Genomic DNA, 24,600 nt, shown 5'->3' on the forward strand with positions numbered 1-24,600 from the left:
AATTGAATCCTATCTCGAACATGCAAACTTCTTAACCAACTTATATTCTTTTGGGATACATTTATGCTAGATTATGCTATTTTCTGAACTTTAAACTAGGTCCCATTTTCCAGGAGGGTCCTGAAAGTTTATGGTCAAACCTGTTTTGATGCTTGCTCTTTCCCCTACGGAGAGTTTCTCCGAAACAAACGAATTTTCTGCCCCTGTTTTAATTAAAAAAAAATTTGTCAGTTTAAAGTGGTGGTTAGCTGATGGCATTCTTGCTGAAGATCTTTCCACTACATTGTTTTGTTCTGAATGGCTTTCCCGAACTGGCCCTAAACCGCTTTGACTTTCTGACTGACTTTCAAATCCCATGACCTTTGACGAACCGAGTGTTCTATACCCATGTTGTTGTTTCACACCTCTGACCCCTTTACCTGAACCTTTGCATCTACCATGACATTACAAAGTCATTCCACCGGTGAAACTTCTGGTGATCCCCTGTATCCCACCTTACATCATGCTGTCTTTAGTATGCTCTAACCACGTTGTGATTTACAATTTTGGAAGTTGGTAGCGAGCTTTGAAATTCTTTTCCACTTACTTGGGACAAGACTGACATTAAAATATCTTAGACAAATAAACTCCAAAAGAAAATGAAATGCAATGACTTTGCGGGTTAAGGATAAGAAGAATCCAAAACCAGATGACTGCTACAAAGGGAAAAAGAAAAAGAAACTTATCTGAGTGGAGCAGCTGGTCCCAATGATCATGACATGCATTTCGGATTAATCGGCCCAATCTGTCCAACCAATCAACTTTCAGTTGCAGTACTTTGTTGCCTCAGAATTTCCATGACCTGATTACTTTACCCAAACCTTGATCTTGTTCATCCTGCGGTACCTTGAAATAGTTTTCCACCAACAGACCTTTCTCACTTGTTGACTTTTTAACTCACTTTCGCCTCAAGGTGCCCGTGAGGGTTTTCACCAATAAGACTCTCTCATTTTAATTTCTCTCAACTCCCGTCGCCTTACGGTTCCTGTGAAGGTTTTCACCAATAAGACTCTCTCATTTTATTTCTCTCAACTCCCGTCGCCTTACGGTGCCTGTGAAGGTTTTCACCAATAAGACTCTCTCATTTTTATTTTTCATGCTTGAACCAGAGTGTTGCCCCTGACATGAATTACCTTTACATGCTCGACTTGGCATTTCTCAAAGACTGATCAGAAGGTCTTTCTTTGGACCGTAATGTGGGATTTTGGACAGGGTTGAAAAAAAAGGTATAAAAGGCTCAAAACAATTCAAATGGGTTAGAATTACAACTTTTGGAATCAAGTTTCTCTCAACAACCACAACTTCTGCCCCAGTTTCTTGCTTGGGGACTTTTGGATTTTGTTTGATGAGACCGAACCGTGAGGCTGCCTACGTATCCTTAAAAGGAATCAGGTTGAACGTAGTTCATGTCATATGAATTACTTTGTTATTGTGATTTTTTCTTTTCTCTTTTTTTTTCTCTTTTCTCTTTTTATTGTTTTTCTTCTTCTTTTCTCTTTTCCTCTTTCTTTTTCTTTCTTTTTTCATTCTTTTCTTTCTCTTTCCTTTCTTTCTCTTTTTCTTTTCTTCCTTTTCTTATCTTTTACGCTTGTGTTTCTGATATTCACTACTGATTCCGAAAGAGGGGTAAGAAAAAAAATAAATAAGGCTCAAAAGGGGTGACGAGGGATAAAATGTGTAGATAGCAGAACAAAACGCTTTCGTCATTTCAATCTTCAAGATATGCCAAATACAAACAAGTACAATCAAACAAAGAAATCATACATAGTATCTCTTGACTACATCGGAATTGATAGCCATTTCTACACATTTCCCTTCTACATCTGTCAAATATAATGCACCATTGGACAACACTCTAGTTACGACAAATGGCCCCTGCCAGTTTGGGGCGAACTTTCCTTTTGCTTCAGCCTGATGAGGCAAGATACGTCTCAACACTATCTGACCCACTTCGAACTTTCGTGGACGTACCTTCTTGTTATATGCTCTCGCCATTCTCTGTTGGTACAATTGGTCGTGACACACTACTGCCAATCTCTTTTTATCAATCAGACTTAATTGCTCGAAGCGGGTTTTGACCCATTCGGCATCATCAATTTCTGCCTCAGCGACAATTCGAAGGGATGAGATTTCAATTTCTGGGGGGTATTACTGCCTCCGTGCCATACACCAACAAATAAGGAGTGGCCCCTACTGAAGTACGGATAGTAGTGCGATAACCCAGCAATGCAAACGACAGCTTTTCATGCCACTGCCTAGAAACTTCCACCATTTTTCGAAGTATCTTCTTTATATTCTTGTTGGCTGCCTCGACTACTCCATTCACCTTAGGGCGATATGGGGTGGAATTGTGATGTATAATCTTAAACTGTTGACATGTCTCTGTCATCAAATGACTGTTGAGATTAGCGCCATTGTCCGTGATGATTACCTTCGGAATCCCAAACTGACAGATGATATTTGAATGCACAAAATCAACCACCGCCTTCTTGGTTTCAGAATTGAATGTTTTAGCCTCTACCTACTTGGTGAAATAATCGATGGCTACCAGAATAAATCTGTGTTCGTTTGATGCTGCTAGCTCGATTGGCCCAATGACATCCATGCCCCAAGCGACAAAGGGCCATGGTACCGACATTGTATGCAATTCAGATGGTGGAGAATGAATCAAATCTCCGTGCACCTGACACTGATGACGCTTGCACACAAAACTGATGCAATCCTGCTCCACAGTGAGCCAATAATAACCTGCTCGGAAAATCTTCTTTGCCAGAACGTACCCACTCATATGCGGTCCACAAACTCCGGAGTGTACCTCAATCATGATAGTTGTGTCCTGTCTAGTATCTATGCATCTTAGCAATCCAAGATCTGGAGTTCTTTTGTATAACACCTCTCCACAGAAGAAAAATCCACTTGCCAATCGTCGAATTGTTCTTTTCTGATCACTTGTGGCCTGTACCGGATATACCCCCATCCTGATGTATTCTTTGATATCATGGAACCATGGCTCCCCATCAAGTTCTTCTTCCACCATATTACAGTAAGCATGCTGATCACGGACTTGAATTTGCAAAAGGTCCACATAAGCCTTATCTGGATGATGTAACATTGATGCCAGAGTAGCCAAAGCATCAGCGACCTCATTATGTATTCTTGGGATGTGCCTGAACTCTATTGACTGAAATCGTTGACAAAGATCATGCAAACATTGTCTATACGGTATGAGTTTCAAATCCCGTATTTCCCATTCTCCCTGAATCTGGTACACCAGAAGGTCCGAGTCACCCAAGACCAAGACTTCCTGGACACCCATATCCACAACTAACCTAAAACCCAAAATGCATGCCTCGCACTCAGCCATGTTGTTAGTACAGTAAAAACGAAGCTGAGCCGTAACAGGGTAGTGCTGCCCTATTTCAGAAATAAGTACCGCTCCTATCCCCACGCCCTTCATGTTTGCAGCCCCATCAAAGAAAAGTTTCCATCCCGGCTTCTCAACTTGTTCCAACTCATCAATATGCATTACCTCTTCATCAGGGAAATAAGTTTTCAAAGGTTCATAATCTTCATCAACCGGATTCTCGGCCAAATGGTCCGCCAAGGCCTGTGCTTTCATTGCAGTTCGAGTCACATAGACAATGTTAAACTCTGTGAGCAGGATCTGCCACTTTGCAAGCCTTCCTGTGGGTATAGGCTTTTGAAAGATATACTTCAATGGATCCAAGCGAGATATGAGGTAGGTAGTATAAGATGACAAATAATGTTTCAGCTTCTGTGCCACCCAAGTTAGGGCGCAACATGTTCTCTCAAGATGAGTATACTTAACCTCGTACGACATGAATTTCTTGCTGAGGTAATAGATGGCCTGCTCCTTCCTGCCAGTGATATCATGTTGACCCAATACACAGCCGAATGAATTGTCCAAAACCGTCAGATATAGAATCAAAGGTCGCCCTGGTTCTGGCGGGACCAACACGGGTGGATTTGAAAAATACCCCTTTATCTTAGCAAACGCTTCCTGATATTCATCTGTCCATTTGACCGCAACATCTTTCTTTAACAGTTTGAAGATTGACTCACAGGTTGTCGTGAGCTGAGCAATAAACTGGCTGATGTAATTCAATCTTCCTAACAGACTCATCACCTCGGTCTTATTCTTCGGAGGTGGCAATTCCTAGATAGCCTTGATTTTCGATGGGTCCAGTTCAATTCCCCGGCGACTAACTACGAACCCCAACAACTTTCCAGCCGGAACACCGAACGCACATTTTGTAGGATTAAGCTTGAGATTGTACCTGCGAAGCCTTTGGAAGAACTTCCTCAGATCCCTGATGTGGTCAGACTGCTTTCTAGACTTTACGATCACATCATCCACGTACACCTCAATTTCCCGGTGTATCATATCATGGAATATTGTTGTCATTGCCCTCATGTAGGTTGCCCCAGCATTCTTTAAGCCAAATGGCATGACCTGATAGCAGTACGTTCCCCATGGCGTGATGAATGTCGTCTTTTCTGCATCTTCCTCATCCATTAAAATCTAATGATAACCCGCCTAACAATCCATAAAAGAACCAATCTCATGTTTGGCACAATTATCAATCAAGATATGGATGTTCGGCAATGGAAAATTGTCTTTTGGACTTGCCTTGTTGAGATCCCGATAGTCAACACACACCCTGGTCTTGCCATCCTTCTTCGGCACAGGCACAACATTGGCTAACCAGGTGGGATACCGGGTGACCCGAATGACTTTGGCATCGAACTGCTTGGTGACCTCTTCTTTGATCTTTACACTCATATCTGTTTTGAACTTTCTCAGCTTCTGTTTGATAGGAGGGAATGCCAGGTCAGTGGGCAACTTGTGAATCACTAAATCAGTGCTTAGACCCGACATGTCGTCATAGGACCATGTAAAAACATCTTTGTATTCGAACAATGCTTTAATTATCTCCTCCTTGAGTTGAGGTTCCAGATGGACACTTATTTTAGTTTCACGGACATTATCTTGGTCCCCTAGATTAACTGCTTCTGTATTGTTCAAATTAGGTTTGGGTTTTTCCTCAAAATGACTTAGTTCCTTACTAATTTCTTCATAGGCCTCATCATCATCAAATTCCAACTCGTCATCACACTCAATTTCTTGTATTATTATTTCAAAGTTAGATTGGTTTTTAAAACTGGGCCGAAGATTCCTCATGCATGTCATGTCATTGATATTAGCATAAAAAGAATTGTACAAAAGAAGAAAACAAAAATAAAATTAGAAGAAATGAAGGTAAAGGAGCAATTACATTTCATTGAATTTAAAGATAACAGGGTTTTAACATATCCAACTGGACGGAACATAATATCTGAATTACAGACCCTGGAATAATCCAGACAACTAAAAGAAAATCAAAACCCACTACCAAGACTCCCTCCGGGTAGGAAGAGGAGTAGCTTCCTAGTTGTTGACTTTTGCACGTGGTCCCACGAATTGCACATCTGCCTTGCTGGACCCTTCCCCAGCCTCAACCATGTTAACCTCAGCGAATAACCTTTCGAACCCCTTTTCCAAGTCTCCATCAGCACCAATCAATGATCCAGGAACCTTTGACAACAATTGCTTTCTGATACCCGGCCTGGCGAATGATCTGGACAGGCGCGGGATTGGCCTTGGCAATGCCCATGCTTTTTGTTTCATTTTGCGGGCTCGTCTCACATCTGCAACTGTAGGCTTGAACCCCAGACCAAAAGTATCCAGATTCTTTGGAAGAGAAACTGGCTACACAATACCTTGTAGAGATGCACCCAAACCCTTGCCCGGTATGAAACCATTTTTTAGCATTTCAACGGCTACCATGACTGATGCAGTAGCTACCTTTGGAGTTGGAACACACTTCCCTTCTAGAATTTTCTCTACCAATACTATGTCGAAAACCTGATAAACTCATGTCCCCTTGTCGTCTTCAACCTCTATGAGCGGAACAATGGCATCATTGGGCACACACAAATTATCCTTGCCGTGTACGACAATTTCCTGTCGATCCCATTCAAACTTGATAATTTGATGTAGAGTAGACGGGACCGCTTTGGCAGCATGAATCCAAGGTCGTCCCAATAGCAGATTATAGGAAACAACCACATCGAGCACCTGGAATTCCATAGTAAATTCAACTGGACCTATTGTGAGCTCAAGCACTATGTCCCCGACTGAATCTTTCTCTCTACCGTCGAATCCCCGAACGTAAATACTGTTCTTGTGAATTCTTTCATCCTCAACTTTCAGCTTGTTCAATGTGGAGAGAGGACAAATGTTCACGCTAGACCCATTGTCAACCAGTACCCGAGTAACCACGGAATCTTCGCATTTCACAGTCAGATAAAGGGCTCTATTGTGCTCGGTGCCCTCCACGAGCAACTCATCATCAGAAAAAGTGACTCAGTTTACCTCAAATATCTTGCTAGCTATCTTTTCCAAGTGGTTTACTGAGATTTTGTCAGGAACGTGGGTTTTGTTCAAGATCTTCATCAAAGCACAACAGTGTTCGTCTGAATGGATCAATAATGACAAGAGCGAGATCTGAGCTGGTGTCTTTCTTAACTGCTCCACAATGGAATAGTCTTGTACTTTAATCTTTCTCAGAAATTCTTCTGCTTCTTCCTTAGTCACCGCTTTCCTCACCAACACTGGATTATCTTTTGAGGTCTTAACTTTTCTCAACTCTTCAGGGGCAAAGTATCTCCCCGATCGAGTCAAACCATGAGTCTCACACACTTCTTCTTTAACCTCTTTCCCTTTGTAAGTCACGGTCACTCGTTCATAATTCCATGGGACTGCCTTGCTGTTGACTATCGGTAATTGAGCTACCGGTTTGATAATGACAGGATCTGTGGGGGTGCCCTTCACAATCACCACAGGCTTGTTCATCACTCCTGGCACAACCACTTTTTCTCTTTCGTGTTTTCCTGCAACGTCACTTGAGGACCCCTTCTTGACCTCCACAGATGGTTCATTATTTGCCCTGTTCAACTTGATCACAGACTTCTCACTTATTGACTTTTCAAATGGCCTGGCTTCACTAGCCCGAATCATCATGACGGTTTGCGAAGGCTTCTTAGGCTCCCCTCTCTTATGCACTATCTCAATCATATTTGTTTCATGATGGGCTGGCAAGGGATTCTGATTTATATTGGGCGCCTCCAAAGCTTGGACCTCAATCCGATTAGTGTCAATGAGTTCTTGAATGGATGTTTTCAACTTCCAGCATTTCTCTGTGTCATGTCCTGGGGCCCCTAAATAATACTCACAACTCACCAAGCGGTCAAGATTTCTGGGAGGGGGATCAGCAACTTAGCCTCGATCGGATTCAACATACCCAACTGTCTCAGTCTGTGGAATAGACTCGCATATGATTCTCCCAATGGAGTGAAAGTCTTTTGGTTCTGCAACCTCTCATTCTTAAAGGCTTGGTTGGGTCGAAAACCTGTTCCAGGAGGATTTCTGTAGGCTTTTGGGGGATGGATAGTTATTTTGTGGAGCTTGGTACAGATTTTGTGGAGCTGGCGCATGCCATTGTGAGTGAGTGGGAGGTTGGGTATAGGTTTGTGCGTGATGGACAGAAAAATGGGGATCTGGCGGCGGATAATAGTGTTGTGGTGGGTTATATGGAGTGTGGGGGTAAGTTTGGGGATAGGGTCGCGGCTGGTTGTAGTAACGGGGAAGGTTCCTAGATCCAACCCAAGCTCCCGACTCAATTGTCGCAACATCCTCCTTCTTCTTCTTCCCGAGTACCCCTCCAGTACCGTTTTGAATAGCCTGGGTGGTCGCCTTGATTGCTGAATAACTCATGATCTTGTTGGACTTGAGTCCTTCCTCAACCATGCCTCCCATTTTTATGACTTCATTAAAGAACTTACCTACTGCTGACACCAAGTGACCGAAATAAATGGGTTCCAAAGCCTGCAAGAAATAATCAACCATCTCACTTTCTTTCATCGGAGGGTCAACCCTCGCTGCTTGCTCTCTCCAACAAAATCCATATTCCCTGAAGCTCTCACCGGGCTTCTTCTTGAGCTTTGTTAACGACAGACGGTCGGGGATAATTTTGAGGTTGTACTAAAAATGGTAGGCAAAGGCTTGGGCCAAATCGTCCCATGTGTACCACCTGCTGTGATCTTGTCTTGAATACCATTCTAAGGCCAATCCACTTAAACTTTGGCTGAAATATGTCATCAGCAATTCATCTCTTCCACCTGCTCCTCTCATTTTGCTACAAAATCCTCTTAAGTGTGCTACTGGGTCACCATGCCCATCGTACTGATCAAACTTGGGCATTTTGAACCCCGCTGGCAACTGAACATCTGGGAACAGACATAAATCCTTATAGGCCACACTTACTTGACCTCCCAACCCCCTCATATCTCAGAATGAGTGTTCTAAGCTTTTGACCTTTCTGATCATCTCTTCATGCTCGGGATTTTTGGGTGGTTTCTCGGTCTCTGCCGGGAGATCAAGATGAGAGGTGTAAGGATATGGTTCTGGAACTTTAAAGGTGGGTTCAGGGGGATAGTACTGGTTGTCGTGAGTTTGGAACAGGGGTTCACTGGAAGATTGGTGTAATGTAGCAGGTGGAGGTGCCACAAAAATAGGTGTAATTAGTGGGGTAGGGTATGGGACTTGTTTGGGTGGTGGAGCTTGAGATGTATGGGAAGTGGCGTCATGGCATTATTGGTAGAGGGGAAAGGCTGGAGATGAGTGCACAGTGGGAGGCTCCGGAGGTTGGGCTGATGGTGGGATATAAGCAGGGTTGGCGGGATAAACCGGTGGTGGATGCCCCTTCGCCCAGGCTTGGTACATTTCAACCATCTATTACTTTAGCTTATACATTTCTTCCCTCATTGCATTAACGTCCAGTTCTTCCACTTCTTTCGATGGGTCGACAATACTTATTTCCGGTTCCTGGTTGGCCATATTCAGCCTGTCTTTTGATCGGGTGTTGTATGAGTGAGTTACCAGAATGCCAATCAATTAACCACCTGCCTGGACTCAATGCATCAACAACAACATTGTTAGTGATTAGGTTTTAACAGATTGGTAACCGCACATTGGGCATGAATGCACCTAAACAGTTAACCGTCTCTATTATGTATTTGATCGGTTGCATGCATCATCCCGGCCTTTTAATTGCAAACTTCCCCCTTTTCTTTCTTTTTCGTTTCTTTCCTTTCACTCTTGCCTATGTTCTCTCTTTGTTTTTGTTCTCTCTTGATTTCTTATTTTCTCTTTTCTTTCTTGTTTTTCCGCTCTTTTTTTTTACTTTACTTTCTTGTTTTTCCTCTTATTTTCTTTCTCTCTCTTTTATTTGGTTACGGTCGAATCCTATGGAGATTGCCTACGTATCATGACCCCGCATGAATCAGGCCGAGCGTAGTTCTGGAGATAAGAATAATAAAATATTTTTGGAATTTTTAAATTTTCATAATAAGACTCGAAAATAAACTTAAACAGAAACTAACAGACTCTGATGAAAGACGAAATACAGACTCAAAAAACAAACAACCCACATACTCTGATAAAAGAAATACACACTCCAAAACAACTGGCAGACTTTAACGGAAATAAAATACAGACTCAAGAAATCACGAATACATCAGTGCCTTAATTGCCCCCGGGACCCGCGGGGCATCATTCGGCCTTGCCGCGGGCTGACTCGCTAATTCCCCTTGGAGGAGGTAGAGATCTTCCATTACCCGATGAACAAAAATCATCACAGTAGCGAAGAACATAGATCTAGTCATATCCTCACAGCTACTGCACTTCATTGCGATGTAGTTAGCAACCCTTTTGACTCGCTCTCTTATGACGCCCTTCTCTAGCAACAAACGCCCAATTTGTTCGGTTCTAGCTTCCAAAGTTCGTTTGGCTACCTGGTTCTGCTCTTGGAGTTGTTGCAAGTCTCTTTCTAGCCATGCCATTAAGGCGTAACAATGTTCTCTTTCAGCCTTAAAATCTTTGGCTTGTTTGGCCATTTCACCCTCGAGGTTGCCAATTGCCTTTTTCCAACCTGTGACCCATTTTTCATATCTTTCTTTCATGTGTTGAACGAAAGCTGCACGCCCTTCGGCACTTTTATCCAACCTCGCCCGTGCTTTTGCTAGTTCAGACTCAGCTTTCTACAGGTCATCTTCATAGTCACGTACCTTTTGAGTGAGGTTGTAAATGAGCCTTTCATCTTTCCTACTTCGGCCAGGGTTCTCGGCTTCAATTTTCAACTGTCGAACCTGAGCTCTGAGGGCTTCATTTTCTCGCACCAATCTTCTCCTTTCACCTTCAGCTTCTTGTGCCTGCAAATTATTGTTGAAGGTGACATTTCTCAACTCTTCTCATAGACCATGGATGATGGCCTTATATTCCTTTTCCTTCTCCCCCAAGCTAACCTCTCCTGAATTTTATCATCAAAGGCTCGAACATGAGGCCTTTTGGCGGGCCTTTCAGGCTCTAGCTCGTTGTTTACATAAGATATTTTCTCAAACCAAGCAGCATAATTTGGATCTACTTCCCCCTTGGCGATGTCTGGTACCCGGGTGCCATTTTTTAGATACCGGTAGCTATTCCAATCCTGCTGAACTACAGCCTCGGGCAATGCAGCTTCTGGATGTAACTCTATGACCTGGGTGCTTTGATCTTCATCTTCAGGCACAATCTGATACCTTCCCAATTGCCTCAAGACCCTCTGCGGTGCATATGGCTGAATACTCCTTACACCCATTAACCTCAGGTAGCCTTTGGTAGCAGTTATATAGATGGCTTTTGTCCTCGGGTGCCATCCTATAGTCCACTCGACCTGACTTGCGTTAAGAACTTTCAAGTGAGAGACCCATGCTTCAAACCCTTCTGGTGCGTTATAATCTTTTACCCTCTCCTCGTAACTAGTGATGAAGTTATTCTGGCTCGAACCATAACTCATGAATCTGGGATGATGGCGAAGATGCTCGATCAACCACATTTGCAGAAGGATGCTGCAACCTTCAAAAAATTGAGCCCCTGCTTTGCATAAGGTCAATGCTCGATAAATATCTGTCAGCACCAACGGGGCAAGTGTATGATCTTCCCTGGTAGTGAGGATTTGTGCAATTCTAGCCATACGAATATCCACCGTCCCTTTCTCATTTGGAAAAACCATGATCCCCAAGAATGCCACAATAAATGCGAACCAGCGATGAATTTGCCAAAGGCCCTTGTCTTGTTTGTTGCTTAGACTTTTTTCATGCGTTTCAAAACCTGTAGAGTGCCCAAACCTGAAGTACAAGAAATGGAAAGCACAACACTCGTTGCTCACACGTTCTTTATTCGTCTGTTTACTAATATTCAGGAGGTCAAAGAACTTGTGCACCGATGGAGCCCTTGGAAATATAAGTTGTTGCTTCCTCAAATACCGTCCGAATTCAATGTACCCGGCTATCTCCTCCAAAGTAGGGGTGATCTCAAAATCCGAGAAACGAAAGACATTGTGGACAGGATCCCAGAAAGTTACCAAAGCTTTGATCAGATCTTCCCGTGGTTTGATCTCAAATATGTCTATAAGAGCACCCAAGTGCTTTTTCCCCCATTTCTGACCATCTTCGTCTAGATCATTCCATCACATACGTAAGTGTAGCTGAGCCTATTCCCTGACCACTTCTGGCGGTTCCTGGATGGTATTCATTTGTTCCTGTGGAAGATTAAGGTTAGGGTTGACTCGAGTGGACCCTTTTGTAAAAGAAAAAGAAAGGGAAAAGAAAAGAAGAAAAGAACCATAATTTCTTCCCCTATATGCCAACTTTAGCCAAGTGACTGTTTTTGCAAATGCGGCCCCTTCCCAATTTCATGCGAATTTTGAGGTCGGGGGGAATTATTTTATGATCCTTCACAAACTTGTCCATTCTTTTACGAAAATAGCCTTTCGACAACTGAAGAATACTCTGAGGCTATCTCAGCAAGAACGGTTTAAGACATTGCCGAAGCTGGATCGACTTATTTTAACCAAAAATTAAGATTGCATTCACTCGACCACCGACTCTTTTTTCTTGTTTTCTTTCTTTTTTTTTTTTCAAAAATAAGGCCGAACCTTATGTAGGTTGCCTACGTATCCTACATCTGGTGAGAATCAGACCTGCGTAGTTCGGTCAGTTTTGACACATTTGAAAGAACACAGTGTTTAACTCTTTTGAAATAACTCTTTTTGAAAAATTTTGGGCAGAGTTTCAGGACGTTTTTCAAATACCAAGATTTTTAGGACCGGGCCTTATTTCCTTCCCTATTTTACTCTTGGTTTTCCTTTTTCGCTTTATTTTCCCTGGCCGGTTATCATGCAAGCCAAAACAAATAAATGTTCACACAGCACGTAGAATGCATCAGGATGGTCTGTTATTTCGGGTATACCTATCCTAGACAGACCCAACCTCTGTGTTGAGTCCCCTAAGTCAAATGCACATTATGCAAACAAACGTTCCTACTAGGGATCCGGCATGAGGCTATGTTTTTCTAGGTTTAAATCCTGGGGTTTTGGTCTAGACTTGGGGTACCCGAGCGGACAATTGGGGCCTAGGAGGGGGCGACGTACCGGGAGCACTGAAGTCTACCTGGCCTTGTCGCTTGCCCAGTCTCGTTCTATTTGGTATAATTTCTACAGAAAAAGCGGGCTACGCGAACGTATGCACCATTTCCAGAAGCCTCAGATGGGTGGCGTAAGAAGACAGTTATATACAATTCAAATAATATTAAAGCGGTAAACAGATAGCATTTAGCACAAAAGATTCACATAATACAATAATATTAAGAATAAAGCCAAACAAAATCATATTAACAAGCTCAAATTCTTGAACCCTGAACCATAGATTCTGGGTTCGATCCCTAGCAGAGTCGCCAGAGCTGTGACACCTTCTTTTTACTACACCCCGCAAAGGGCATAAATATAAGGGAGTTTTTTCCAATTAAAGGAAAATCGAAACGGGATTAATTATTTACAATTCAGAGTCGCCACTTGAGATAATTTATGGTGTCCCAAATCACCGATTTTTAATCCCGAATCAAGTAAAGTTGACTCTATTTATGGTGTGCGAACACAGAAATCCAGGTAAGGAATTCTGTTAACCCGGGAGAAGGTGTTAGGCATTCCCGAGTTCCGTGGTTCTAGCACGGTCGTTTTGATCTTACTTGGCTTATTAAAATTATCCAATTACTGACTTTAGATCCTATGTACATTTATCCTTTACCGCTTTTTAATTAAGAAAATTATCTTGAAACGGGTCATGCGTACGTGTATCCATTTGTTTGGCGCGTCAAAATCATGTCACGCGAACGTGTCCACAATTAATAGCGCTTATTATTATTAAAAAAGTTTAGCCGAAGTTGCGCGAACACATAATCCGATTTTGTTTTTAGAAACCGTAATCATGTCACACGAACGTGTCCACAATCACGGTGGTATATTAAACGGGCCTAAAGCAAACTACGAACATTGGTTGTTTTACATCTATATTATGAAATTAACACGAGGGCCATTTGTTACGAAGTGTCTAATTATGGCTCGCCTCAAATTCCCTTTTCAAGACTCTAATTAATTAAACACTAAAGTACTTGACACCTACTTTAGGTGAATAATTCAAACAAAATCCCTTCCAATCAACAAGGCTTCATTAAACCATTTTATTAGCGGAAGGGCCTAAATTAAACAGGCCCAAACTTCTGAACAATGAACCTATCTAAACGTAGTGAGACTCTTTTGACTTAAGAGATTTCGATAATGTTCAGGCCCAAAGGCCCCAAATATTTTAGCAACGTTGGCTGCAAGCAAGGACTTCAGGATCGAATCCCTGAAGCCAAACCTAACAATGATCTTGCTCATAATCTTTTCAACCATTGAGGAGGGGAGAAAAATGAGTTGCGGCATGAATAAGAACCTTATACAGCAATCAATAATAATTCCCTTTTAAATTAAACTAAGGCATAAGCTGTATGGAAACATCAATTGGTTACAGTTGAAATCAAGCAAACTATACATACATAGCCAAAATTTCAGCGTTCTTCCAAATGGCTAAAGCAAATTCAAACCCCTGAGCAGGGCTGGACAACTTAACACGTGAATTATAACAAGAAAACAAAGGTATAAACAGAAGAAGCTAATAGAATTTAACATTCAAACAAGATTTCTATTCAAATTCCAATTCGAACATCCAAATCTGCATACAAATTCAGTCTGGTTCCAACTTGTGGCACTTCATTTGTTAGCAAAGGGTATGAAGAAATACCTGGAATTTAAAAACAAGACAGAAGAGATGATCAGCAATTGAGCAGTAACAGGAGCAAGGGTCAGCAACAAAAACAAATCAACAGAACCAACCAACAACTCTAAAATCAAATTTCAAACCCAGAAATTGAAGTAAATGACCAGAAACCAGTTCTATCCAAACAATGGACCAGAAAAAATTCAACAAAGCTGATTTTAATTCATTTCTAAGGTCAGCTAGTCAGGACTTGTTGCATCACCAGGAAAATTTCAGAAATCAGCAGAAGAACTCAATAAAATAGTACTTTCTGAAGTTTTTATTTTTATTTTTAGCCGTCTAGAATTTTTAGGGATTTTTAGCTCTTAAAATCCTTGCCTTCTAGGGCAAGTAAAAATGCCTTTATAGGCAAGTCACTAGGGCAGACCCCAGGTCTCAGTTTTCTTCCCTAGTCCTTCCCTTAACTTTATTTTTTGCCCATTGAACCCTCACTTTCTGACTTGTTCCCCAAGTTCAAATACCTAAAATCTGAAATTCCCTTAGAAACCCCCACTAGAAGCTTCCTATTTCTGTTATCAGGGAGATTCCCTTAAGTGACTTACCCAATTTACCCCTATTACCCCTGTATTTTGCCTTGAAGCCCAGCCAGACTTGAACATGGGCTATGAATCCCCGAACAGGCTCAATGATTAAATAGACATGGGCTCAGACTCAAACCAAATAGAATTTCTTTAACATGAAGTCTTAGACTGACCTTAGAGCCCAAAGATGAAACCCAAACAAATTCAGAAAACTTAAAAACCAAGCAAATCAATTAATTAACGATCACAAACAGGCGGGGAACTCATTAAGCTAACTAATTAAGCTCAGTGACTAAACCAAAAATTCTAACAGGACAGTTAATAAATCAGAAAACAAATTAAAAGAGAGGAAAGGAACAGAGGTGACACATAGACGATTTTGAAAACAAAGATGAACAGGACTTACCAGCTAGACTTGAAATCAAAAACTGAGGCACTGATTCGACCCAACACAGTGGCAAACATTTGTTCTTGGTGAGGAACAAACGAGTGTCACTATTTTATGTCAAAACCGACTCGAAACAACCGGAAGATTCCTGAAAATGCTTGCATGCATGATTCCGACCTTAGGCTCTCATGGCTCGACTCTTCGATTTGATATTCGAGGAGTTCCAAAGATGTTTGGAGAAATCTGAGTGAGGATTTGGGATGAGGGAGAGAGGACGGTCCTAGGGTATTAATTTGGGGTTAAACAGAGGTGGCGCCGCCGGTTGAGATAGTGGAAAATAGGGCAGCGGATTAGGGTTTGGAACTTCTGAGCCAGATTTGAGACATTCGGGTGCGATTTGAGGGAAAAGGAGTGTGGATTCGGAATGAGGAGAAGGAGAGGGATCTAGGGTGTAAATCCGGTGGCCATCAAAGACCTACCACCGCCATAGGGCGATTTCCGGCGGGCGGTTCCGGCGGGGATGATGAGAGTCTGGGGAGAGAGATGAGAGGGGGTGGGGGGCATGTTTGGACACTTAAATATCAAGTGATCCAAGCTTCAGGACCGTCCGATCAACAAACCTCGACGGTCCTGATCTATCGCCAACGAAACAGGGTCGTTTTGATTAAAGGGGGGAAGACCGGACCGGGTTAAGGTGATTTGGGCCGGGTGAGGGGGTTTGAACGGGTGTGGGGATGGACGACTTGGGCCTGGGGAATTTCGAACACAAATGGCCCAAATCAGGGTCTTCTAAATCCAACTCTTTTTATTTTCCCTTGTTTTGATTTTTTTTCTAATTTCTTTTAAAATAAGACCTAAATTAATTCCTAACCAAATTATCCTATCAAATTGAATTAACTAACTCTAAATAATGTTCACCACCCCTAATTAAATTCCAAATTAAAGAAAACTAACAAAAATTTGAAAAATTAAAATTAAAGTGCGAAAAATGAACTATTTTGTGATTTTCTCATTTTTATAAAACACTAAATTATTAATTAGTTCAAAAATACAAAAATTAAATCCTAAATGAAAATGCAGCATATTTTGTATTTTTCATTAATTAAACAAAATAAGATGCACATACAAAAATGCAAATAATTAACAGAAACTGCCACGAAATCCATAAATTTGCAAACACTTGAAAGAAATTATTTTGTTTTGAATTTGTTGGAATAATTCATATAGGGCAAAAATCACGTGCTCACAGTTGTATAACTCAAATAATAAGACAAAGATTTTGAACAAAATGTGTACATATGGAAAAGTAAAGCAAAAGGATTTTTGGAAAGGAGGGGTCCTAGGTTGGTTAGCCTACAGATCATCCCATGCAATGTCCGGTAAACACTCCTCAATGAGGGGCTACACGTGACATTAGTGCGCAGTCATCATATCCTATTCTACCCAAGTCCCTCCCCTTGGTCATAGCCTAAAACGTTCTAGTAACCTTGACAATGCCTATGCGTGCACTACCCGTCCTTCCTTGTGGCCCTGGAGGTATTTTAGGACCTCTAAATCTGGGCAGTTCTAGACAACCCCTAAGGTTCTTAAAAGGAGAAAATTCTAAGCGATATGCAAGAACAATTTAGGACTACATATAAAGCAAGTTAGAGGCTCACAGTTACCTCCTCAAGCATATCACATAAGTGCACGTCTTCAAACAACATTCAAACACTTAAGAAAACAAATCCTAGAACATGATATCTAAGTGAGCAGAGGTTATAAAGTACTGAACTAGGCCAATATGTGAAGGATCCTATTTAACTTGCCTACTGATTAAACCTGTTAAATCTGAACAACTTCAAGTAGTAGAAATACAGCTTCAGAGCTGCAGAATTTAAACTCACCCTATAGGCTTGCCTAAATGCTGAATAGTGGTGTCCTAAGAGCATGATAACTACGTTTGATATAGTAAAACAGTGGGCAGATTTTAAAAACGAACTCTTGAATCCTATAGACATGCTTTCTAATAGTAAATTAGGACAGTACTCGAAAGAATTCATTTCAGGAAAACAAACCACTAATTAGACCGGTTTCGAAGTAAACTAACATGGATTGGACTGACTTATTTAAACTAAACTAATTTTAGATTTATAGGTAGAATTTCTAATGTTGTTCCCTATAAGCATGATATCTAGTTGTTAAGAGCTGATGTTAGAAACTTGTAGGCATGATATTTAGTGAAAACAAATGTAATTACCCGTTATAACAGATGTTGAACTGGATCACATTCTATAGGCATGGTATCTACTTGTGAAGTTAATTAAAAAACCTATAGACATGATTTCTATTATCGGAACCACTTGAAACCTATAGGCATGATTTCTAACATGGTAAGGCAAACATAGCAAATATAAAATCCCATAGGGAGCCTGAAGCAGGCCCAAGTGATTTCCCAAGGATTCCGGGCAGTGCTCACACCTAGACTTTGTAACCAAATTGAGTAGGTGCAGTGTGGAAGGGCCAGCCTCAGTGTGCTAGAGTTCTGAGAGATCTCAAAAGCATCCCAAGGCAGTACACACACTGGAGGGGGTAGAACCTAGGGACTTAGGAGTAGAGTGAGAGTGCTTGACATAGTTTGAAAGGGGGTTTAGTAGGAAAACAATGTTAGAAGAGATTTGCTTGAAATAGTTTTGTAAAAAACATAGGGAGTTATTAAATAAGACAATTTTGAAAAGGGTAAGGTGACCAACAATCAACAAACCAAATACAGAACCAGAAGAGGTTCATCAGCACTTCAATACATGGAATCAAATAGGTACACACATTCACTCAGGGGTAATGGGGGATTTGGGGGTAAGTATAGGGCACATAGTAAGCACATATGCACATAGGTATAGAATCAGAGAAGGATTGAAAGGGGTTCAAGGGATTTTAAGGTACAACATGAACTTCAGAGTTAATACATAATCAAACAGACTTAGGATAGTCAACTACTTTACACAGGAAGGTGCATGCCAGAAATTAGAGAAACATAGTCACATTGGGGTATTCTAGAAAAGGATTCATGAGTAGGCTAATCCTAATGGGGTATATTCAAAAGCATGCAGTAAAGAAGACATTGAAGTAGACATGTTAGTTGCAGGTTGAACAACAAAACCATAGATAGAAGCAAATTAGAAACATGACAAATTGAAGTAGTAGAAGAAGCATAATGTTTTGGGACTTGAATTGAAATTAGAACATACCAGTAAAGAGATAGTAAACACAAAGTGAAAGAGAACCCAATAGTTATCCTTGGCTTGCGGTCGGCTAACTTAGAACAGTAGTAAGTAACACAAAAGAGAGCATAAAGCTTTGAGTGTAAGAGAGAGAGTTTTGAACCAATGTGTTCGTGTCTTGTGTTAGTAAAAATCAGGGTACTTATAGTTTGAAAACAGGTAGAAAATAAAGCAAGAATCAAAGTTCAGCAATAATTAAGGAACCATGTGCTAATTAGAATCAAATCAATCCAAGTACTCCCTTAATTAAGGGGTAATCAACCAACGGTAAAAAGAAGGACATATTTTAAGGAAAGAAAATCAAGTAAGACATTAGGTACAAAATAGACAATTAGGGTAAATACACAAGGGTTCAATTAAGGAAACAGTTAGTGAAGAATCAGCAAATAACACGGTTAACCAAATAAGGTAAGAAAACTAAATAAGATTGCAGAATATGGAAATAATCGAGAATCAGCATATAACAAATCAGTAAATCAAGGACTCAAAATAATACTGATTTAAGGAGAATAACATAGGTTCCCATGAATAAGCAAATAAGCCAAGTTTAAACAGGAAGAATCGAAGATCTAAAGGAAAGCTTTTCAAATCAGGCCAAGAAACAGGGAACTTAGAATCAATCAAAGAGAGAGTCATGAGTCAATGTTTAGCATATAAAAAAAGTGAGACAAGGATAACCAGAGGTCGACACATAACTCTAGCAAGCACGAAAGTTAAACAATACTGATTCGATGAGAGAGAGAGAGAGAGAGGCAAGTCTTGAACAATCAAGATGAACATAAGCACATAGAATCGATGCAAGTTAGTCTAAGAAACTTAGTAGAAACATATTCAAGGCAAGATGGTCATAGAAACCCAAAAACGAGAACCAGTCAGTCATGCTGATACATAAAACCAAACGAAAAAATCTAGAAAATTGGGGCTTTCGCCATAGACAAGTTAAAGATGTAGTAAAATCATAGAATCAGTCAAATGTGCAAGAAATAGAAGTTTAAACACAAAAGAATCGGTTAAACAAGGTTTTAAAAGAAGTTATGAAACCCTAGTTTTTTAGAAGAAGGCGAAAAACACTTGAAATCAACGATTCTTGTAAAGAGTCTCAAGGACAGTGTAAAACATTAAAGAAACAAACTCAAATCGTCCTAGATCTGTACAGATCTAGGAGGTGTTCGAAACCCGTATAGAGATGAAGAAACATGTCTAGAAACCCAAGGATCGTAGCAAATACAGCATGATTTTCCTTGAAATCACACTAGAGTAGCCAAGAACAGGCGGGTGATGAAACCTAGATGCAAGTCGTCATGGCCTGGGCCCTTGAAGACCTTAGAGAAGGCAAGCATGGCATGAGAGGAGCCATTGGAGGCTTAAGAGACGGTGAGAGGTCACCGGAGATGGCCGGAGATGGGAGGTCGGCGGTTGAAGATTAAGGTTAGGTTGAGAGTGTATTGAGAGCATAGAGGATCTTAGGGCGACGGTGTGTAGAGAAATGGTTAGGGGTCGTTTAGAATTAAAAAAAGAAAGAATGAACGAGGGTCGTTGATCTTATAGATCAACGACCAGGATCTGATGGGTTTTGGGTCGGGTAGGTGCATTTAGGGCCTAGGTCAGGTTATTTAATCTGAAATTGGGCTGGGATATTGGGTTGAATTGAGGCTAAAATTGAAATGCAATTTGGCTAGGTTTTAAATAGCCAATTAAATCATATATAATTTATAATAAATAATAGATAATTTATAAAAAATAATTTTGTGTACTAAAATGATTTAACATAGATATTTGACATTTTAAAAATATAGAAGATCAATTTTATGCATATAAATGTAATTATACATTAATAGGGCTAATATTGCAATTATATGCAAATTAGTTTTAAAAATATATATGCAATTATAAAAATGCACAAAAAATATTTAAGCAATATTTTGGCATAAATATAGGATTTAGATGATTAAATTATCACAACAATAATTTGAAGGATAATTATTGAAAATTTTATAAGTGAAAAAGGAAGAAATAAATCAATTTAAAATCTTTTAAAATTATAGAAAAATTATAAAGACCTTGTGCATGCTTATATATGTTACTTAGAAAGTATATATGTCTATAAAAATATATAGGAAAATATTGGGTATCAACAGCAGACATAGCTGCTCTATCACCGGTCTGAGCTACTGCACCCGGCTGAAATGCTCCAACTGGCTGAGCTGTTGGAGTCTGAAACTGGGGAGCCATCTTCTCCGGAGTATGGACAGCGGGAGTCTGTGCTCCTCCCCCAGCCTATGAGACGGCTGGTGCTACAGGAAGTAAGCCTGCTCGGGTGAAACTTTCCATAAGGCCCACTAGACGAACCAGAGCATCCTGGAGTACTAGGGTAGAATTGAACCTCTATGGGACCTAAGCTGGGCCTATCGGAACTTTCTAGGCCGGAACCTCATCATCAAACTTTACCTGAGGCTCCACCGCTGGTGCTGCTGCTCTGGGCTGGGATCTGCCCCTATCTCGGCCCCTAACACGGCCTCATCCTCTGCCCCTCGTGGGAACTACTGTTGGGGACTCGGGCTGCGGGTCAGCGGATGAAGAAACACGTGTTCTCGCCATCTGCAAAAGAACAAAGTAGAAATTCAATTAGCATAAGAATAGAAGTGAAACTGTTCCTAACGCTGTAGCCTCTGGGGGATAAGAACAAACGTCTCTGTACCGATCCCTCAAACTCTACCAAGCTTGTCCGTGAATTGTGAGACCTAAGCAACCTAGAGCTCTGATACCAACTTGTCACGACCTGGACTTCCCACCCTCGAGAGTCGTGATGGCACATACTCGTGAAAGCTAGGCAAGCCGAGCATTATAGATCTTATTACACTTTTTCCTTCACCTTTTAACAATTTCAAGTTTACATGCAATCCACAGCGGAATAATAGTAATAATAAAAGAAACGCAAAAGACGAAAGCTGATAATTAACCAAATACTAGTGCGAACACTCCAAAATACAACTTTACCTAGAACTGGTGTCACAATATCACAGACCATCTACGAATACTACAAGCAGTTGTCTGAAAAGAAAGATACAATCTGTCTCTAAAGTAAATGAAAACAGAATATAAAAGATAGAAGGGGACGCCAAGGCCTATGGACGTTTACAGGACTACCTCGGGTCTCTGCTGGACTGAAGGCAGCAACCACTCTAAGGTCCAAAAGCTCTGGTACCAAGATCTGCACACAGTGCAGAGTGTAGTATCAGTATAATCGACCCCATGTGTTGGTAAGTGTCGAGCCTAATCTCGGTGAAGTAGTGACGAGGCTAGGACAAGACTACCAAATAAACCTGTGTAGTTAAAGCATATACGGCAAGTATTAATAACAGAAACTAGTAGTTAAAGATGGGAAGGGGAACATGTTGCGGGGAATATCAAGTACCAACAGAATCTCAGGAGAAAAACATAAAGAACATCTTAAATTTCGCATCAGTAAGAATAAGGAAAATAGTAACGAATCAATGTCCACTTTTATTCTTTATTGTTAAGGCGCGCAACCCGATCCAAGTCATATAACACTGTTGCAGCGTGCAAACCGATCCAATTCATAGAATACTGTTGTGGCGTGAAACCCAATCCAATTCATAGAAAACTATTGCGGCGTGCAACCCGATCCAAATCATATATCACTGTTGCGGTGTGTAACCCGACCCCTCATGTCCTCCCTTATTACTCCTTGTTGCAACGTGTAACCCGATCCCATATAATATTATTGCGGCGTTGTTGATACCTAATTTTTCCCTGTATATTTTTTATATGCAAATTACCTTTCAAATAGCATATGTATACATATATAAGTATGTCCAAGGATTTTCTTATTTTTCATTAATTTTCAAATAGCATTGTCATTTTGGCAATTCACTTATTAGATTCTCATATTTATACTAAAATATAGCTAACATAATATTTTCATAATTTTACAAATTTATTTAGTATTTTTAAAAGCTAAACTGCATATAATTGCAATATTAGCCTATTTTTAGATTTAATTGTGTTTATAATTATAAATTTGACTCCAGTATTTTTATTTTTATAATTATATATTATTAATTATTTTTGTACCTTTAATTATTTCCAGAAAGTATTTACTATTTTTTACAAAATAAAGGGAAAATGAATATTTAAATGTTAGCCCATTTGTATTTCAATTTTGGCCAGATTGGGCACCCCTAATTGAACCCAATTTCAGATCCCATTACCCGGCCCAAATCCTAAATTTACCCGACCCACGACCCTCTTAATAACCCGCCCGGATCCCCCTTTCAATCCCAGCCGTTGATCATTTAGATCAACGACTCATACTCACCCTTTCCTTTTTAATTTCCCAATACCCCCCAAACCCTAATCATTTCTCACTGGTATCCGCCCCCGGATTCCCCCTCTCCCAAATTCTCTCTCAGAAATCCTAGCCTTCTCCCTCCACCTTCACTCTAAAATCACCAGAATCCATGGCTTCCAAGGCCATAAAAGTCCTATACCGGCCTCCTATAACTCCTACACATTTGGTTACTGAAGTTTCAAGGCCTGACCATGAAGAATATTGGCCCAGAGCTTGTTTGATTCAAGTTCTATAGCTATTTCCGGCCTTGCTCCGGCAAGCCATAGCTATTCGAGCCTGATCTCGACTTCTCCTGCTCAGATCAACGACTCTCCAAGCCTTTCTCACCATCTGGTTTCTTCTGAAACCCTAACTTTTGAGGTTCTTCTGATTTCTTTAGATCTGTTATAGATCCGTGTTTCCCTAAACTTTTAACGGTTTCTCGAGATTTCTTTCAACAAACTATGCTTTCAAAACCTTTATCTTTCGGATTTAGGGTTTTTGTTAAGTTATTTAGATGCTTCTCTGATTTTCTTTTTCTCTTTTGTGCTTCTTCTACTATGTTTCTTATTAGTTTCTTTTACTGTGATTTTTATGTGTCTCTCCTAGTGTGTTCTTACGAGTTCTTCTACTGGGTCTTCCTATGTGTTTCTTCTACTATGTTCTTATGAGTTCTTCTACTGTGTTTCACATATTGTTCTTTTACTATGTTTCTCATGAGTTTCTTCTACTGAAAGATGCATGTTAAAGGTCTCAGTTCCTTTCTGAAATCTCTGAACTTGTTTCATTAGTATCTTTTCCTTGATTATTTGTCATTTCATCTCTACACTCGATTGATAGCAAGAACCCTAGAATTTGGGGATTCATTCAAGTTTTGAGACCATTGGCTATGTGATTTGGTTGTTCTTCATCTCTGAACTTGTTTGATTTCAAAAAAAGAGCCCTAACACCTTTGTACCTATTTCAAGTTTCTAAAGTTATCTTATCTACTACTCGATTATGCTTCCAAAGCTTTGTTTCGACCTTTGTTTCTTTATATGGTTTTGATTCCCTGTTAAACTCTTCTAAGGTCTTTCTATTGGACTCTTTGTATGCTTTTGATACTCTCTCTCTTCTACATTGCTGAGTTACTGATACTGACCTATGTGACTACCATGTTCCTATAGTCTACTACTTACTGATTTTGCAATTGCATGACGTTTTTCTTTGTCCTAAATTCAGCCTCGCATACTTGTGTGCTTTTTATATGTGTTGAACTTCCCTCTAAAATGGCTTTGAATTTTTGATTAATTTCAGACTTCCTTTGTGTAAGCCAGATTGATTTCTTTCCTTGTTTGCTGATTTCCCTGTTACTTGGTCGAAAACCTTCCTTAGCCTTTATGACTTGGTTTATTCATGGACTAGTAATTACAAATCTCTGACTCCTTGATTTACTATGTACTAATTGATTTTTACCTTATTTATTTAATCGTGTATTTCAAAATTCTTCCCTTAATTAAACTACTATGTATCTACCCCTAATTGCCTACTTTGCACAAGATGCTTACTTGATCCCTTTCCTTAAATAATTTTGTTCATTACCGTTTAAGTTTAAACTCCATAATTAAAGGAAGTCTTGTACTAATTGATTTTAATTGATACCCAGTTCCTTAATTATTGTCTTACCTTCTTTCCGCCTGTTTTCACACTATAATTACCTGCTCTTCATTGACACAAACACACAAATAC

At 40.3% G+C, this 24,600-nt stretch overlaps 1 protein-coding gene across 1 annotated transcript in view; it reads right to left on the minus strand.

Annotated features, from left to right (window-relative positions):
- The window catches only part of LOC138888409 (uncharacterized), a 28,900-nt gene extending 18,046 nt beyond the window's left edge, over window positions 1–10,854 (minus strand). Inside the window, exons 1-2 of the mRNA XM_070170267.1 lie at window positions 10,738–10,854; window positions 10,228–10,371 (exon numbers count right to left, since the gene is read on the minus strand). Coding sequence (XP_070026368.1) covers window positions 10,228–10,371; window positions 10,738–10,854 — 261 coding nt within the window. The remainder of the gene's footprint in view (window positions 1–10,227; window positions 10,372–10,737) is intronic.
- Between the last annotated feature and the right edge of the window lie 13,746 nt (window positions 10,855–24,600).

Source organism: Nicotiana sylvestris, chromosome 3, assembly GCF_000393655.2.
Source record: "Nicotiana sylvestris chromosome 3, ASM39365v2, whole genome shotgun sequence".
NCBI classification, from domain to species: domain Eukaryota; kingdom Viridiplantae; phylum Streptophyta; class Magnoliopsida; order Solanales; family Solanaceae; genus Nicotiana; species Nicotiana sylvestris.